Source organism: Lactuca serriola, chromosome 6, assembly GCF_051521515.1.
Source record: "Lactuca serriola cultivar US96UC23 chromosome 6, Lser_US96UC23_V15, whole genome shotgun sequence".
Lineage (NCBI taxonomy): Eukaryota > Viridiplantae > Streptophyta > Magnoliopsida > Asterales > Asteraceae > Lactuca > Lactuca serriola.
Window position 1 is genome coordinate 62,658,907 of NC_136413.1, and position 17,860 is coordinate 62,676,766.

At 34.2% G+C, this 17,860-nt stretch overlaps 1 protein-coding gene across 1 annotated transcript; it reads left to right on the forward strand.

The window, feature by feature from the left end:
* Nucleotides 1-774: 774 nt before the first annotated feature.
* Nucleotides 775-4,393, forward strand: LOC145058723 (putative CoA ligase CCL7). Its single transcript, XM_079006623.1, has 6 exons — nt 775-1,834; nt 2,635-2,824; nt 2,916-3,061; nt 3,181-3,248; nt 3,914-4,016; nt 4,082-4,393. The coding sequence occupies exons 1-6, from the start codon at nt 833-835 to the stop codon at nt 4,193-4,195; spliced, it is 1,623 nt and encodes a 540-aa protein (XP_078862749.1). The 5' UTR covers nt 775-832; the 3' UTR covers nt 4,196-4,393.
* The last annotated feature ends 13,467 nt before the right edge of the window (nt 4,394-17,860 follow it).

The following is a 17,860-nucleotide window of genomic DNA, read 5'->3' on the forward strand; positions in this document are numbered from 1 at the left end:
ATGGCACTTGACAGAACGATGGCGGAGGAGGTGTCTGGCGAGGCTGAAGCAGCGTTGTGTGAAGTCTCGTTCAAGATGGGAGCGTCTGTGATGCCGATGGTAAAGGGAAAAGGCCAAAAACCTGAACGTTCACAAATTGACAGAGTCAACAATTCTTTTCTCATTCAACGGCGGCAACTACTTACGTCCGGAGAGAAAAAATTAAGGTGAAGGCTGAAAAGAAAAATGTAGAAGATGAATAATTGGTTGAGTCGGTGGTGCACATAAACAACTGACATGAAGATCTGAAAAATATCAAATTTAGTGACCAATTTATGATGAGAATTGTTATTTCCACTTAATAAATTGATTACTCAACTTGAATGTATGTTTTATTAACTTGTACGATAACTGCAAATGTATTGTATCTCATGTGGATTGATCAAATTATTAAGTGGAAATATTCCTTTCCGTACCCACATACTACATGGACAGAAGTTAAACACCAAAAAAGGGGAAAAATGGCCAATTTTGCAAAAAATAGGCTGTTCCTAAACTCTATGTGAATTAATTAACTGTATCTATAATATTAGGCCTTTTATAACAACCTTTAATTAATATCCCTATAATATTCTCCATTCTTAATGTTTTTTTTCACAACTTCAATAATTAATAAATTGTTTAAACTACAATTTATTACTTAAATATATTATTTCAGAATGAAAATTTAGAAAAAAAAATGTTAGACCCGTCAGTAGCCAAGATTGAGGAGTATAAAATGTGAAAGATATGAAGGTGATGAGCACTTGAATATCATTTGGTAGAAATTGCTCATCTATCAAAAACACACACAATGTCGATGGACAAAGCTGGGTATGGCCACGACGGAATATTCCGATCACTCCGACAACCAGTAGTCATCCCAGCAAAACAACACACATCAATGATCTCCTTCCTCTTCCGTAACGTTTCATCGTACCCAAACAAACCGGCCTTAATCGATTCCGACTCCGGGGAAACCCTCACTTTCTCTGAATTCAAAACCACCGTAGCCAAGCTTTCTCAAGCCTTGAACAGCCAACTGGGTATCTCCAAGAACGACGTCGTCCTCTTCTTCGCCCCCAACTCAATCCAATACTCCGTCTCTCTTTTCTCTGTCATCGCTCTCGGTGCCATAGCCACCACCGTCAACCCTCAGTACACTGTCGGCGAGCTATCAAAACAACTCCAAGACTCTAAACCCAAACTCATCATCACCATTCCAGCATTGTACCAAAAAGTTGAAAGCTTTGGCCTGCCGGTTGTGTTTTTACGATCAGAAAGTCCAAGAAAAGGATGTTTTTCATATAACGATTTGATTTCAACATCTTCCTCAGTCTCAGAACTCCCTAATGTGTCCATCGGAGGAGATGATACTGCGGCCTTACTGTACTCTTCTGGGACAACCGGTGTTAGTAAGGGTGTCGTTTTAAGCCATATGAATTTCATCTCTAATTCACAGATGATTACTTCAGATCAAAGATTAATGGGGGAGAAAGACTACAGGTTCATATGTGTGTTGCCCATGTTTCATATAGCTGGACTTGCGACTATACTATATTCTCAGTTACAGGAAGGGAATACCATCATATCAATGGGGAAGTTTGATTTTGAAGGGTTACTAAAGAATATTGAGAAATATAGAGCGACACATTTATGGGTTGTTCCCCCGGTTATACTTGCTTTGGCTAAACAGGATGCAGTAAAGAAGTTCGATCTATCTTCTTTAAAGCAAATTGCTTCAGGTGCTGCACCTTTGGGGAAAGAATTAATGGAGGAGTGTGCCAAAAAGTTCCCTCATGTTACAGTTATTCAGGTAAACTTCCATTGCATTTGAACTAAATATATTTAATGATCTCCTGTTTTGTAATCGTTCGATTGTTTGTCATTTTAAAACTTAATTCGGCACGTAATTTTTTTATTCTTTATTTCATTTAATATATATATATATATATATATATATATATATATATATATATATATATATATATATCCTTTATTATTTATTTAAAAAAATACGGTTGTTTATATATATATATATTAAACTTTATTTTATAATATTGTAAGATTTTAAAAAATTAATGTTGAAAATGATATTTGTAAAAATATTCATAATACGAGATTGTTATAATTCAACATGTTATGATGTTTAATTTGTTTTAACCTGGAAATATTATGATTCAAAAAATTTATGATCTTTAATCGTATCTTTTACAATTCAAAATTATATGATTTAATAGATATTATGATTCAAAACTTGTTATCAGATAAAAACCCGACGTTTCAACAAGTTTATAACACATTAGTTTGTTTAGATCCAAAAATATTTTGATTTACATAAATCATGATCCTTAATAGAATATTTTATGATTAAAAAATGTTATCTAAAACTTGTTATTAGACAAAAACTTAATTTGGTTGAAAATGTTACGATAGTAATTATATGACCCAAAATCATATGATCTAAAATGAGCCGATCCAAAATATCATGATCCAAAACGTTGTACAACATAAGACTATTGGTTATAAGCTAGAGTTCTGAACACCATTTTGCTTTGATTTTTGAATTTCTTTAAGAATCTTGAAATTATATGACAAAATCAAGAAACCCAACAGGGATATGGTATGACTGAAACAACTGGGCTTATAACAATGGAGAGTCCAATCATAGGTCCACGTAACTCTGGTTCAACCGGGATTCTAATACCAGGTATTGAGGTGAAAATAGTTAGTGTAGATACCGATAAGCCTCTTCCTATTAACCAGATGGGTGAAATATGGGTTCGAGGAGCTAGCATGATGCAAGGTATGTTCATCTTATCATTTTTTACACATAAAACATGAATCTTTAATCTACTTTTTTGACATAAAATCTTTTTTTGGCTCTTAATTTATAGGTTATCTCAATAATGCACAAGCTACAGAGCTTATGGTAGATAAAGAGGGTTTTGTGCATACTGGGGATCTTGGGTATTTTGATGATCATGGTCAATTATTTGTGGTTGACCGAATAAAGGAACTCATTAAGTGCAAGGGTTTTCAGGTAAGAAAGTTGTGGTAATTTATATCTTCCAAAGATCCTATTTTGATAGGGTTTTTTGTTATCTTTTTTTCATGACAATAACAGTCATTAATAGTGGCTATATATTTTATACTTTTAAGGTTGCACCGGCAGAACTTGAAGCACTTTTGCTTTCACACTCTGAAATATTGGATGCTGCAGTAATTCCGTAAGTTAAAAACACAATCTTATTCAGAATTTGAAGCTCATTCGCAACATTTTTTCAATGGCCAATTTTCAGGAAATAGGAATATACCTTCCCCCCCCCCCCCCCCTTTTTTTTTTACCATAATGAGTAATATACTTTACTATCTATCCATAATAGTAATGTACTTTATCCTCAATATCTCAATGTGGATTTCATAATTGTATAACCACAACATTATGAGTTGAATGCCATATGAGCAAAAAGGTTAAAAACAAAACAAATGGTAATCCATTACCGATTTTCCAGGTTAAAATTGTTGTTTTTGGTTGAAAATCATAAGTGCGTTGTTATTATGGGTGAAAATATAAAGTATAATACTTTCACTTTTACCTTTAGTAACAAAATACTTAAACAATAATATTTGAATACTGATTTGGAAACTGTATTACCACATTTGAAAAAAAAAACTACAAAAATAAAACAAAAATCAAATGGTAAAAAAGTTACTTGTTTTGTAGGTTAAAATTTATTGCATTGTGAAAAAACCATAAGTACATTGCTATTATGCATAAAAATTGAAGTGTATTTCCCACAATGGTAAAAAGGGAAAATTACATTGCTCTTTCCTTCAACTTTCTCTTTTAGATCCGATATGATGTAACTAATCAGTATAAGTATTATGGTAGGTTTCCCAATGTAGAAGCTGGCGAGGTCCCGATTGCATTTGTAGTTCGGTCTCCAAACAGTTCGTTGACTGAAGAAGATGTTAAGAAATTTATTGCTGAACAGGTAAAGGTTTGTAATATTTTTATGTTTTAATAAAAACAATACTCATTGGAATATAATTGATATAGGTTGCACCTTATAAAAGATTGAAGCGAGTGACATTTGTAAGCAGTGTGCCAAAATCGGCTGCAGGGAAACTTCTGAGGCGGGAACTTATTGAAAAAGTTCGATCTGAAACATAAGATTTTATGAAATCAAAAAACTTAGAATTTTCTGTATACAATAAATGTTGTGAACTGTTTTGGATTTGTTTTGTTAACTATCCGTGTAAAAATTGTTAAAGTTTGGTAAAGTCAATAAGGAGAGTCATGTATGTTCATGTATGTTCCTTTATTTAATAAGTGAACGAACAAGAACAATGGTGTCGTTCGTTCTTTTAAGTGTTTTTGTTTGTATGTATTTTTATTTTCGTAACTCTTTGTTTCCAGTAATATGTTCCTTTATTAAAGTAATATGTTCCTTTATTTAATAAGTGAATGAACAAAAACAATGGTGTGTTTCGTTTGTTTAAGTTTGAGTTCGTTTAAGAACAATGTTCTGTATTTTTATTTTCCTTATGCTTTTCCAGTAATATTTGTCTAACTCGTCATTCTTGAACTCTAAAGAGTTCCTTTCTGGGTAACTTATACTCTTCACAATTATCGGCTACTATTTAAACCTTCCAAGAATTTCTTGAAGTCGGTTTTATCTTACTCTTTTGAAGATCACAACTACAGCCACATATTTCTTCGTTTTCTTCAACCCTAATGGGTTTCTTCTTGGCCTCTACTATTAGACTATTAGAAAGCGTTTCAAAGAAGCTGTTTTCTTTAGTCGATTGTGCCTACACATTGATAGTATTTCTTGAACCCAAAAGATTCTTTCTTGGTGACTCTATACTGCCAATATTATAATCGTTTTTTTCTTGTTGCCAATAAACTTTCAAGCAATTGTTGTTATGGATTTTCTAAACCTATTAATTTGCCTCATTAATCCATTTCTAAAAGCTCAAGGAAACCACAAACCATATGTTAGCCACCATTGTTGTTTTTATCTTGAAGCTATCATACAAATCTCTTTATTGATTTTCTTAAGCCACTAAAAGTTGTGTTTATTATTAGTTGATTTTTTAAGCCTAAGTATCAGCCCTACATATCAATTGTTAAAATATATATCACAGCTCATTAATTGATATATAGAAGCTCCTCATCGTTTTTCCTTAAGCCTCAAAAGTAAAACCAACAGAAAATAAATATTATTGGCCTATTTGTATTAGCCGCTTTATTTAAATTTAAGAAAACATCCCCTTTATAATCGTTTTTAACCAACAATACCCTTTTAAATTTTTATCTTAAGCTCATATGCATGTAAGATGTATACGATCGTTTTATTTTTCCTTAAAGTCATACACAACCTGATATGCAATTTTTTTCCCAGCGATATAAATCAATCTTTAGCCCTTATGAAATGATTTTCTTGAACTGATCTATAAATCGATGATTAGCTGTATTACAAATTATATGTACAATGATTTTTTTTCTCATGGCTACATTGTGACTCTAGATTTTCACTTTGGCAAGTGAAGATGAGAGATCTTTTGGAATAAACGGATTATGACGACGCTCTAGATTTGTTTGTGGTAAATCTAAAGCTACTTGGGCCGTTCCAAAAAAAAAAAAATCTAAAGCTACTTGGACTCCAAATGAAGAAAGAAAGGATCCGCATCCTCTTGCTCGTATTTGACTTTACATACACAACAATATTCTTCAAGTACTTAACAAAAGTCTTCAACAGCAATTTGATTAAAACTTGAATCTATTTGTATGAAGAAGGTTCTTACAAACAAGATGCATTGGAAACATAAGTTGTTCTTACACAGATTTCAAAGAAATTATTTCGAATCTAAGTATGACGAGGAAGACCTTGGATTCATCATTTTATGTTCTTTTCAGAATTCATATTCGAATATCCATGATACAATTCTTAGATCTTAATATTCATGATTCTCTTACTCAAATGAAGACCATGAGGCCTTGCACTCTAAAAAAATATGAAACAAATAGTTTCTATTGACGGGTGAAGCGGTTTACAAAGTGAAGGATTATCTGTTTGGGTTCGTTATAATGATGTAATGTCTCATTTTCACAACCAAAATTTTCATTTTTAAATTAGGTAAAAATATTGTTTCCATAAAAACCAAGTCAAGAAAAACCATAAGTTTCAAAATACAATCATCCCAGAATTAGAGTATCATAATAATACAGAATCACAAAAGTTGTCGATGAGTGTATCAAGTCAAGCCTTCTCCTTTCCACGATCATCTGATGTACCCGAAACACATTTAAATCCACAACTGTAAGCACGAAGTTTAGCGAGTTCCCCCAAAATATCACATACAACATAACATAATGAATAGTTATGCGTTATTAGCAACCCCAGGACTATCAATAGTCCTACGGGCTCACAACAGGCCTATCGATTATCAACAACCTTGTAGGTTATTAGCAACCAATAATACTGTAACGCCTGTGGATCCAGGCTAGTCAATTTAGAGATAATAGGGGTCGAAAACGACTTTTAGACAAATGATTATTTAGAATAAATAATCTTAACCAAGTTGTAGGATATGTCTCAAGGGTTCCGTACATATAAAGAACGCCGAAATCCGAGTTATAACGAAGAAGTTATGGCCTGTCGAAGTTTTTCGGCAAAACCGACACGGCACCGGGAGACGTAAATAGTGAATTTAAGATAGAGGACTTATTAGCCATAGTGATCTAGACAAAAGTTGTAGTATACATTAAACCGAGAACATACAAAAAAAAACGCCCAAATCTGACTTCGTATGAGGAAGTTATGATTTTCTAAAATTTGGCATAGTAGTGCACAACCCGACACTCGAATTTTAGTTCAAGCGGTTTTTCGCTTACGCAACCTTAATGAGAGTTGAATATCTCATTTATAGGAACTCAACGGTAAAAAGATAGACGAAAACGGAATCCGTATGAAAGAGTTACGAATTCTTCGCGGTCATTTAGCAGTCTAATCTCCTCCTACTGTTAAATTTAAGATCGGTCCAGAATTAGCCGACGGATTTTAAATGAAAGTTGTAGATCTTGTTTTTACCTACGCGTGGATATAAAGAACGTCGAGAAGGGAGTTCGTATGCAAAAGTTATGAATTTTTGAAAATCGACTGATTTCTACCCTATGTGCGATGCCACGTGTCAGCACCAGGCTGAGCCTGGCTGTAGCCAGCCTGGCTCACGACGTGAATATTAAAAATTTACGACGTGAACCTTCCTCCAGCCCCTATAAATAAGTGTTGAGGCCTCCATTCATTCCTCACACCTCCCCTCACTTCCCCCTCTCTCTAGAACTTCTCTCTAGCCCCGAAACCCCCCGAAAAGCCTAGGGAGCCTCCCTAGCACGAGGCGGAAGCCCCGGAGCGCCCGATGGCTCCAAGAAGAAGAGCCTTTTGGCTCAGGAACGCTGCTCCAGCGGAGCCCGATTTTCTTTAAAACCCGCTGTAAGTGAGCTACGCCTACGCTATTTTAAATATAGCTTTTAAATAATTATAGTAATGTTATTAGGTCCCTTAAAATAATTATTTGGGCTATTATTATGAGTTATATAGAGCGTTTTTTTAACTCTTATATAATAATAATAATAATAATAATAATAATAATAATAATAATAATAATAATAGCTAGACTATTAATTAGTCGCGGTTAACGTTAGACTAAACCCTAGTGATATTGATACTAGGTTTTGTCAAGGGAAAATTGTTTTGAGATAACGAAGCGTTGTCCGAGTACAGAGTCACCACCTAATCAGGTGAGTGCATGGTTACTTTCATCTTACACATAGATATGAAGTATTTTATATAAACTACGTGCTATGTGTGCATATTATCTGAATACTTATTGTCTATGTTGGATGAACGATTTTATACATGCTTTAAATGATTTAAACTGTATATGTATTTAATATCTACGATAATGTTGGGGTAAAACATGGGTAGATGTAATATGAGTTGGATGATGAGTTGAGAGGTGTTATAGACCACGAGGTGAGGGTGAGGGGTGCACGATGTGAGAAGCCTTTTCCCAAATGATGGCCCCGTCATTCAGCAGATTATGGATGACAACCACAGACTATTCTAGACAGTCCAGTGGAACACTAGCAGGCTCGCAACCTGTAAGTGTTGTGAACGATGTGTTCACCCGATGTACTCTAAACCTTGGTGATCATGCAGACTTGATGCCTAAACCCTGGTGATCATGCGAACTTGATACCTAAACCTTGGTGATCATGCAGACTTGATGCCTAAACCCTGGCGACTATGTAGACTTAGTGTCCGTTGTGTAAATCGTGGCAACGATGGACTTTGTGTCGATTCCTTAGGATGATCCTTAGGAATAAGTGAACGAGAAATAGCTGATTCTTAGGGTAGATCCTTAAGAATAAAGAAGATAATGGGGATGGGTAATTGGGTTTATTGCTTAATTGTTTAAAGATAATAATTATATTATTGTGGGTTGAAAACCCTATGTACTCACCAGGTTTCCCAAGCAGACCCACTCAGTTTATTTATATCACAGGTGTTGTTATGAAGTCACATTACACTGAGAGATTAAGGAGATATAAATCACTAGTGATAATGAATGTAAGTTCTGTTTATGCTTATGTTTATGTATTCACGATGATATCCCAAATATTTTAAAATGAATAAAAATACTTTTCTTCGGAAATGCTTTGATAACGTATTTATCATGTTTTACTGGGAACAAATTCCACAACATTTTTATTAAAAGAGGTACTCTGATTTTTATAAAGCATAAACAAAATCAGTATTTTCTGGCCGTGAAAATGGGGATGTCACAAATACACACAACAACAATCAGCAAATAAGACTCAACTAGTCTAGCATTCACACATAAGTAATATAGTGAGAAGACTCACCTCGTAATAGCATACAATCACAACAGCTCTCTGACAGTGAAGACTAGTACTATGAATCACATAATCATCAATATAGAAGCACCCTCTCAGACTACACCCTAAAACCCTTATGTTAACCAAAAGTCAACTTGGTTAAAATTCAACCCTAACTGACCTCCACGTCGTGGCCACCCATAGGTCACGTCGTAGCAGCTTCACAAAAAAATAGCCGCGGTGACACCAGTCGCTACGTTGTAGCTGGCAAATTGCCACATCGTGGGAACTGGACTCTCACAACTTTATGGATTAAGCTTTTAACCCTTAACCCTATGAGCTACAAAGCTCAGATATTAACCTTCTGAAGGTCTTAATGGACAAAGTGTCCAACTTTATCCATTAAGACATCCTAATAAGCCAAAATCTCTAATCCTAAGCTCTTAATGCTTACACTAAAAGCATGGACACCAAAATAAGTCATACAAGTCCCTTTTTCTAACCACCACCATGGTTCAGAAACCAAATAGGGCGCTCTAAGGTTCTGGAGTCACTCAAACTCTAAGAACAAGAAGATTAGGACCAAAAAGCTCATAAAATGACCTAGAACAAGATATATAGAAATAATAAGCAAGCCGATGGATTTATACCTCCAAAAGACCATAAATATGATAAAGATGTAAGATCTAAGTTGGAACCAAGCACACAAGCACCAAAATTGACTCCTTCAACCTTCACAAAAGTGGCTACACACACTCAAAACATATATATGGAGGCTACGGTTTGGATGGGGTTTGATCTCAAAGGTGGAGGATGCCCAATGAGGCAACCGTAGGAGTTAGCGCCTTTAAATAGGGAACAAACCCAGATGTCTAGGGTTTTTCACCGAAATGGCCTCCATGTCGTGCAAAGGCCTTGTTATGTCGTGGTGCTTCATACCTCCGCATTCCTAAATCAAACAATTTCACATCGTGTGTCACACCCCGACCTACAACAAAAACATCGGGGTTGTGACGCTATCATTGGATCATAGTCAAGAAACATATATCGAACATTACAATAATTAAAGCAATATGTTACAAACTTTCAAAGTCTGCATACAAAATTACGTTACTCAAACTTTTAAAAATATGAAAGTACTTGAAATAGTTCAACAAACATAATATAAAACAACATAACGTCTGATAAGAAAGATCATCACAAAAGAGAGAAAATATATTTTCCAAATGAGTGACGTCATACCTCCAGCTTCTAATTACCTGAGAATACATGCGTTTTAAAAATACATCAACAAAAATTATTAGTGAGTTCCACATGCTTTAACTATGTGTATAGTTTAAAAGTGAAATTTTATATAAAACTGAATGACTATCGAATTATATAAAAATGACATTTTTATAATTCAGAGTGAGAATAATCAATGAAAATGTTAACCGGACATAAGTGACATTGTACTGGTAATCACATACAAGTATGGATGTTGATTCACTTATGAAATATAATTTAAAATTCAACATAATATGTGATGTGAATTATTAAGTGTTTATTTTACCTAAATAAAATACTAACACTTAACCATAGTTCTAGGTGTATAACCTTATATTACATACAATTTTATTTTAACTTGTATTAGTATTTTTATAGTGAATTCGGGCTATGTGGATTTTATTGGTGGATTTAGTCTCTAATCAATAACTAAAATAGTATAATCTATAATTATTAGCAAAGTCCTTTTATGTTGCCATCAAACCTAGTAATTAAAAATAATGACTTTTAGAGAGAGAAACTAATTCATTGACTTATTATATAATTAATAAATAGCAATAAATGAATTTATTAATATGTTATGAAAATAATATATTAATTAAAAAACAATTATTTTATTAATAATTAATCATAAATTAATTAGAATCACTTTCGGGATTAATTGGATTAATTAAAGTGTAGTGACTAGTTGGTTATTTATTGAAAGTTCAAGCAGGAAGGATCTAGAACCCCCATGGGATGGGCTTGGATAAGAATATAAGGCAACTTGATTATTATATTAATTAATATAGGTCTTATCCCAAAAACCCTAGCTTTGGCCCCAAGTTCCTTCAGTTATATAAACTCCTCCCTGGCCTCATTATTTCGTGCACTCTTTTCCTCCACGACAGGGCCGGAATTTTACTCTCACCTCTCCTCTGTTTTTAAGCCACCGTGTTACTAGAGTTAGGTGTGAACCATCAAAGGCACAAGATTTCTGGTACTAGCTTCCAAGTAATTTCAAGAAGGGTTTTATGTTGATTATCTACTAGCATAATCAAAAGGTATGTTTTTTTGTACCCTTTTATTATTTTTGAAAATACTAGCGTAACAATAGGGTTCTTTATATTCAATAGATTATTTCATTCAATAGTGAAAACTTAGATCCTTAGGGTGTATGCGGATTTTGGGTTTGTGTTTTTCCGCCAACAAAGAGTTTTTGTTAAATAAAATCGAACAATGGTATCAGAGCGTATGTTTTCAGTTGATTTGCATAATAGTTGAATAGATCAAGATTAGGGTTTATAGAAATTAAACCCTAAGGGATTAAAATTCTGACTTGGGCTAGGGTTCTTGAAACCCTAGCCTCCACCCTAATCTTCGAAATTTCTAGGGTTTCCTAGTGTTTTCTAATTTAATACTTATTTTTTTTAATTGTTTAAATTAAGATAATTAAATAAAATTGGATAACTCGTCTCCATTGAATTTTCGAAAAACCTAGATGGGAAGGGATTAGGATTAAACTTAAATTATTTAATTAATTGTTAATATTAAATAATTATTTGATCCTTATAAGATTTAAATTAATTTAATTAATTGTTAATAAAAAGCTAAAAATTAAATATTAATTGGTTTATTTTAAATTAAATTATAATATTAATTTCAATTTAAACCTAGTAATTTGAAAAAGTTTTAAAATACACCTTATATATATATATATATATATATATATATATATATATATATATATATATATATATATATATATATATATATTACTTATTATGCAAATTTGGTCAAAGGCTGAAAATTAAGAGGTCCAAAAAATTAGTGCATCATGTACAATGATTTTATGCATTAAAAGAATACTGAATCTTATCCGGTCAACATTTATGAAAAAGTCAAATAAGATGATGATAAGATTTTGAATTTGTCAAAGTTTGACCAAGTGTTCCTCATATCCAATTGAATTGGTAAATACTAAATCTTAACCGGTCAACATTTATGAAAATGTCAAATAAGATGATGATAAGATTTTGAATGGGTCAAACTTTGACCAAGTATTCCTCATATCCAATTGAATCGGTAAATACTGAATCTTATCCGGTCAACATTAATGAAAAAGTCAAATAAGATGATGATAAGATTTTGAATGGGTCAAAGTTTGACCAAGTATTCTTCATATCCATTTGAATCGGTCTAATACGATGTACACGTTATAAAACATTTCATATAAACTGGAAGAGGCACATCGATCTAACATTCGTCTATCATGAATGTCTAGCCATTTACCGCAAAACCTTGGTTCTCTCTTATGCTCGCTGTCTCCTCCTTTGGTTTTTCTTTCTACTAAAATCGAATGAACCAAAAATGTCTTATGTTTAATCCTAGCCCATGTATAAGAAATCTATATCTGTTCGTCATTTTATTTAACAAATTTTTTATGTCATTTTGTTGATCCGCACCTGTCGCTTTGCGCGGGTAAACGGCTAGTGTGTGTGTGTGTATATATATATATATATATATATATATATATAATTAAAAGTTTAATATATATTATACGTATAAGACAAAGTCAGTCAAATCACTAGTACGCCTCATTCACAAAGCCATATTATACGGGGAGTTTAAGGAAGCGGCCTATAAAAGGACCTTCGTTAGGTATCAATTCTTACCCACCGCTCTCCTGTATGGGGGAGGGTCGTTAGCCGAACGGGTTTAATAGGACATAATATCATTAATAAGTATAATTTCATAAAAGTAACTATTTTTTTTATAAAATCTCACTCTTAGTTACTTTAAGAAGAATGTGATAGTATGCTAATCCATAAAATTGCACATTAAACTTTATAGTAGTTAATGGAGCATGTGTGGTTAACCGGAACACTAATAGTGACTATAAAGAGTTATAATAGGCATCTTGGAAATTATCATTGACTAATGGAGCGTGTGTGATTAACCGACATATTAATATGAGATGATAAATGACATCAAGAGTTCCAAGCATATTTGTATGGTTATCCACATCTTGTTTGTTATTATCGGCATCCCAATCACAAATAGAATAGCATAATCTGAGATTATACATACCATTGATAGATTCAATGAATCTCAAAAGATCTAGGATTTTCATAGTTCAAAATTGGTAAATTGCTTTTACCTACCTTCATAAATTCACAATAAGATTACGGCATCCCTCTTCTTAGTTATGAATTGTTATTTTGGATCCTAGCCTTAATCGTTTATTATGGGTTAAAATATTAAGGAATATTGTCATCTAACTAAAACTATTCTTTTTTTCTATAAATGTCTACTCTTGGTGATGCTTCTATTCCATCGTCGTCTATCCACCACTTGATGTAACATGTCATAGGACTTAGTCTCTTTTGTCGAAACTTAGATAATCAGAGTGTCAGGAGCAACTCTATTATCCAGTTCTATGTATGTGTTATGGTCTGAACGATGTAATCATTCTTCCTATGTATAGGAGAATTTAATGACAAAATACTTGACGGATTGTTCAACCTAAGATAGCTTTATTCTTGTTTACTTCACTTTTTATTTCCTTTCATATCAAACATTCCTCTTGTTCATTTATTGTCTTTACTTTGACCTAACTCTTCATTCATGTCTTGAATATTTTGTTGATTTCATTACTTCAAACTTGAATAGTCTTGTCAAACTTGACTGGAACTCCTCTTAGTAAGCAGACATTAATCTTAAGCATTAACTCAAGGTTTTAGTTTTAAACCTTGTCCCTGCGCATCAGATCCCTTGAACTCACAATTGGTATCAGAGCTTGAGTGATTGTCCTTTGAATCCATAAGATCATATTATAGTTGGTTTGAAATTACCTTGGTATTTCAACCATTTCTGTGTTCAGGATAAAAGATCTTCTATATACCACTTTTGCTTGAAGATATCTTAACTTCAATGGTTGCTTCTAATACTCAACAAATGTATTCAATGAAAATTGCAAATAGCGTGGGTTGCCCTACACGAGCCCCACTTCTAGTTGTTGAAGAATATGATAATTGGAAATTCAAAATGGAAAGGTTTTTACTAGGTAAAGATAAAGGTGAAGCTATCTGCAGATCCGTCAAAGAAGGTCCTCATGTTCTAGTCAGAACAACTATTACAAATGTTGCTGCTCAACTCATTGGTCAAGATGAACAACGCCCAGCTCCTCTCATTGCTGACGATATTGAGAAGATGCATGTTGATCAAGTGGCATTTTTTGAAATGGTGTTTGGTGTCCTACCATCTCTCTTCGAACACATTAAGTTGTGTAAATCTGCCAAAGAGATTTGGGATACTCTTCAAGATCTGTTAGAAGGTTCGAAAAACATGAAGGATAAGCGCCTAACCTCTATCATTAATGAGTTTGATACGTTCACAACTACTCCTGGTGAATCAGTTTCCTTAGCCTCCAACCGATATCGAATCGTCGTTAACAACATGAGTGCTCAAGGGATTGTCCGAACTCCTTTGGAGTAGAATCTCAAGTTCATCAACAGTCTCGGTAAAGGATGGGGAAATATGAAAATTTGTTTTTAAAGCAATGGTTCTCTAAAGAAGGTGAAGCTTTATCAACTATTTGATTAACTTCAAGGTCATGAGTCAAACGTTGCTCAGACCTTAAAAAAATTTGGAGGTCCTCTCACTCTTGTCAGCTCCTTTGAACCGCCCATTTCTAACTTACCTACCTCGGACCCCTTTAAATCTATCCTTACACTTATTCAACCCTCTTCACCCATCGCACCCACTCATAACTTTCTTGTTGATAGTAATCCTGATTCCGAACCTATAGACTCTGAACTTCGTTTTCAATAGCAGTTTGCACTACTCTCCATGAAATACAAACATCCTTTTAACCCTTCTCACAAACCATACCAAAATCGCTTTAATGCTCCTCACCAAAAGAATCCTCAACCATACTCTGCTTCGGAACCTCAATCCACTTCGGAAAATCCACCAACCTATAAACCCAATCTCACTAAACCAAACTCCACCCCGGAACCTCAACATCTTCCTAAATATGACAAACTAAAAATTATATGTCACAAATGTGGTTATGCTAATCATTATGCAAAGGACTGTTTGGCTGATGTTCCACAAAAAACAAAAATCAAGGATTCTGCTTACTACGCACGAAGAGCTCAGGAGATGGCTGAAAGTGAAAATGCTTTTGTTTCGACTGTATCAAGAGATATGGAAGGATACTAGTCCTTCATAGATGATGATGTTATAGGAAACGGAAGAAACATGTGTCTGATGGCAAGACAAACAATTGAATGTGATGAAGGCTATTGGTCGTCTGGGTTGGAAGATAATGATGATGGTGTTGAACCAAACTACTGCTACATGGCCACAAATGATCCACCAGGTCGAAGCAATCTTCAATAGGTAAAATCCATGATCACTGAAAATAATTTTGATTTATCTCTTTGTGAATCCTATCTAAACTAGATCCAAACAGATATGAATACCATCTATAGAGCCAATGAGTCTGCCATAGAAGCTAGTGAGATGAAGGACAGTGAACTGAGTCGTCTTAGGTTATGTTTCGAGGATAAGAAGTTAAAAATAGAATCTTTAGAACGTGAACTTGTAATGTCAAAAGACGGATGTATCATTTTGAAAGATAAATGTGAAATCACCTATTCTGAAAGAAATGTCTTGATTTTGGATAACAAACGTCTTACTGCTAAAATAGATGCTTTGAATAATTCCATTGACATTCTTGAAGCAAATGCACGGATGACACATAATTTTCGTCATCCTTGGTTAAAAGCACCAGGCCTAGGAAGCGAGTTTCCAAAGCCCATCACTAGTCCCTTGAAGGAGTTACAAAGCTTATCTTTTATGGGAGATATTCTGAACCACCAACATTTGGACACCCCTGTTTCTCCCTTGTCACCCCATCTTGAGACATCTGACAAATTTTCATCTCTTATTCCTGAGTTTCAACCAATAGTTGTCAAGTGTCCTGATTCCATGCCTCTTCCGCCTCTCACAAAGCTGGACCTGAATCACACCACGAAATTCCACCATCGTGTCTTAAATTGTATAGATCTTGTTCCGAAACACAGTCATCCTAACAATTGTGTTGTCGAGGAAATAATTCCAGTGATAACTGAACAAGTTACTTCTGAGTTTACATGGGCACCCTTAGATGATAACTTTGAAACCTCATGCAATGTCTCCTCTGATTCATGTGAATCAAATTCCCTAGTGATTTCCAAAACAAACTTGGTCCCTATCAAGCCCAAGTTTAACAATCCCTCCCATGGTCAAACTTCTAAGTTAACATCTGACTCCAAGAAGAAACCCTCATTGAATAGGAAAGATGTCATTGATCCAAAAAAGGAAGCTAAAAATGCCACTAAAAAGGAAGTTAGGTAAAGACAAAATTATAGGTTTCTTGAGAACTCAAAAAGGAATGCACCCAGGAGCGGTAGCAAACCTTCATCCCAAAATCATAAAACATTTGTTCCTTTTAAGATTCTTCAAATAAAATCCAATCTTCCTAGCCAGTCAAAATCCAAAGAAGTTGTTGATCACACTCCTAAAATGCAAGTTTCATGTGCTCAACCCATCTGAAATGACCCTTCTCGGACTGATTCATCCGTTTTTATAGCCAAAACTGATGGTATAATTTTCAAACCTCAATCCATTTCAAAATCAAATGTACCATCAAACAAAGAAAGATTTTCAAAGAAACCAATTTCACAAAAATCTTTAAAACAAAAACTTGTTTGGAAAATAAAAAAATTTGTGACTCTGAACGAGACAGTGATACCAACTGCTCCAGAGGCCACATGTCCGAAGAAAGTCATTCCAAAACTCCATGTCATAGAATATGATTATTGGATAAATGAGAAGACCATGACGTTTTGTTTGTTTCCTAAAAAATTTCGGAACAAATCCAACATAACAACCACTGTTGTCCAAAAATACAATCCAAGTCCACAGTCCGTAGTCTTGTCCCAAAACCTAACTCGAAGCCTAAAAGCTCCACCACTCACTGATTTTGTAGGAGCTCTGTGCTTCGGAGCAAGAAACAATATGGTATATTGATAGTGCTTGATCCATGCACATGACGGGGCAAATGGACTTTCTGCGAGATCTCAAACTTTCTACCAATGTTGGTTACGTGACATATGACAACAACTTTAATTCTCAAATTCGTGGTTATGGCATCCTCACCAATGGAAACTTCTCAATTTCGAACGTGGCTTATGTAGTTGACTAAAAGCATAACCTAATAAGTGTTGCTCAACTCACCGAATCAAATCATTTAGTTGAATTTTGCAAGAAACACATCTATGTTATGACTGAAGACCGAAGCGAATGTTTGATAAAGTCAAATCGCAACAAGAACATGATCCCGCTCGACATCAACATGATCATTGGCAAACCTCAGATCTTCCTTCTCTCCAAAGTTGTTCCTGATGTGAGCTGGTTATGGCACCGAAGGCTTGCTCATCTGAATTTTCGATACATGAATGATCTTGTGTCTGGCAAAATGGTTAGAGGACTACCACTCCTTAAGTTTGAAAATGATCATTTATGTGCTACATGTGAGTGTGGAAAGAAATCAAAGAAGGTTCATTCTGTCACCATCGAAAAATCAATGTTGGATCCATTGGAACATCTTCATATTGATCTATGTGGACCATCAAC

What these genes read in the sequence shown, in the direction of transcription:
- LOC145058723 (XM_079006623.1), top strand. Translation starts at nt 833, where the DNA reads ATGTCGATGGACAAAGCTGGGTATGGCCACGACGGAATATTCCGATCA. An exon ending in CTCATGTTACAGTTATTCAG is followed by an intron (nt 1,835 to 2,634) that starts GTAAACTTCCAT and finishes GAAACCCAACAG; the next exon opens with GGATATGGTATGACTGAAAC. An exon ending in TTGGATGCTGCAGTAATTCC is followed by an intron (nt 3,249 to 3,913) that starts GTAAGTTAAAAA and finishes GTATTATGGTAG; the next exon opens with GTTTCCCAATGTAGAAGCTG.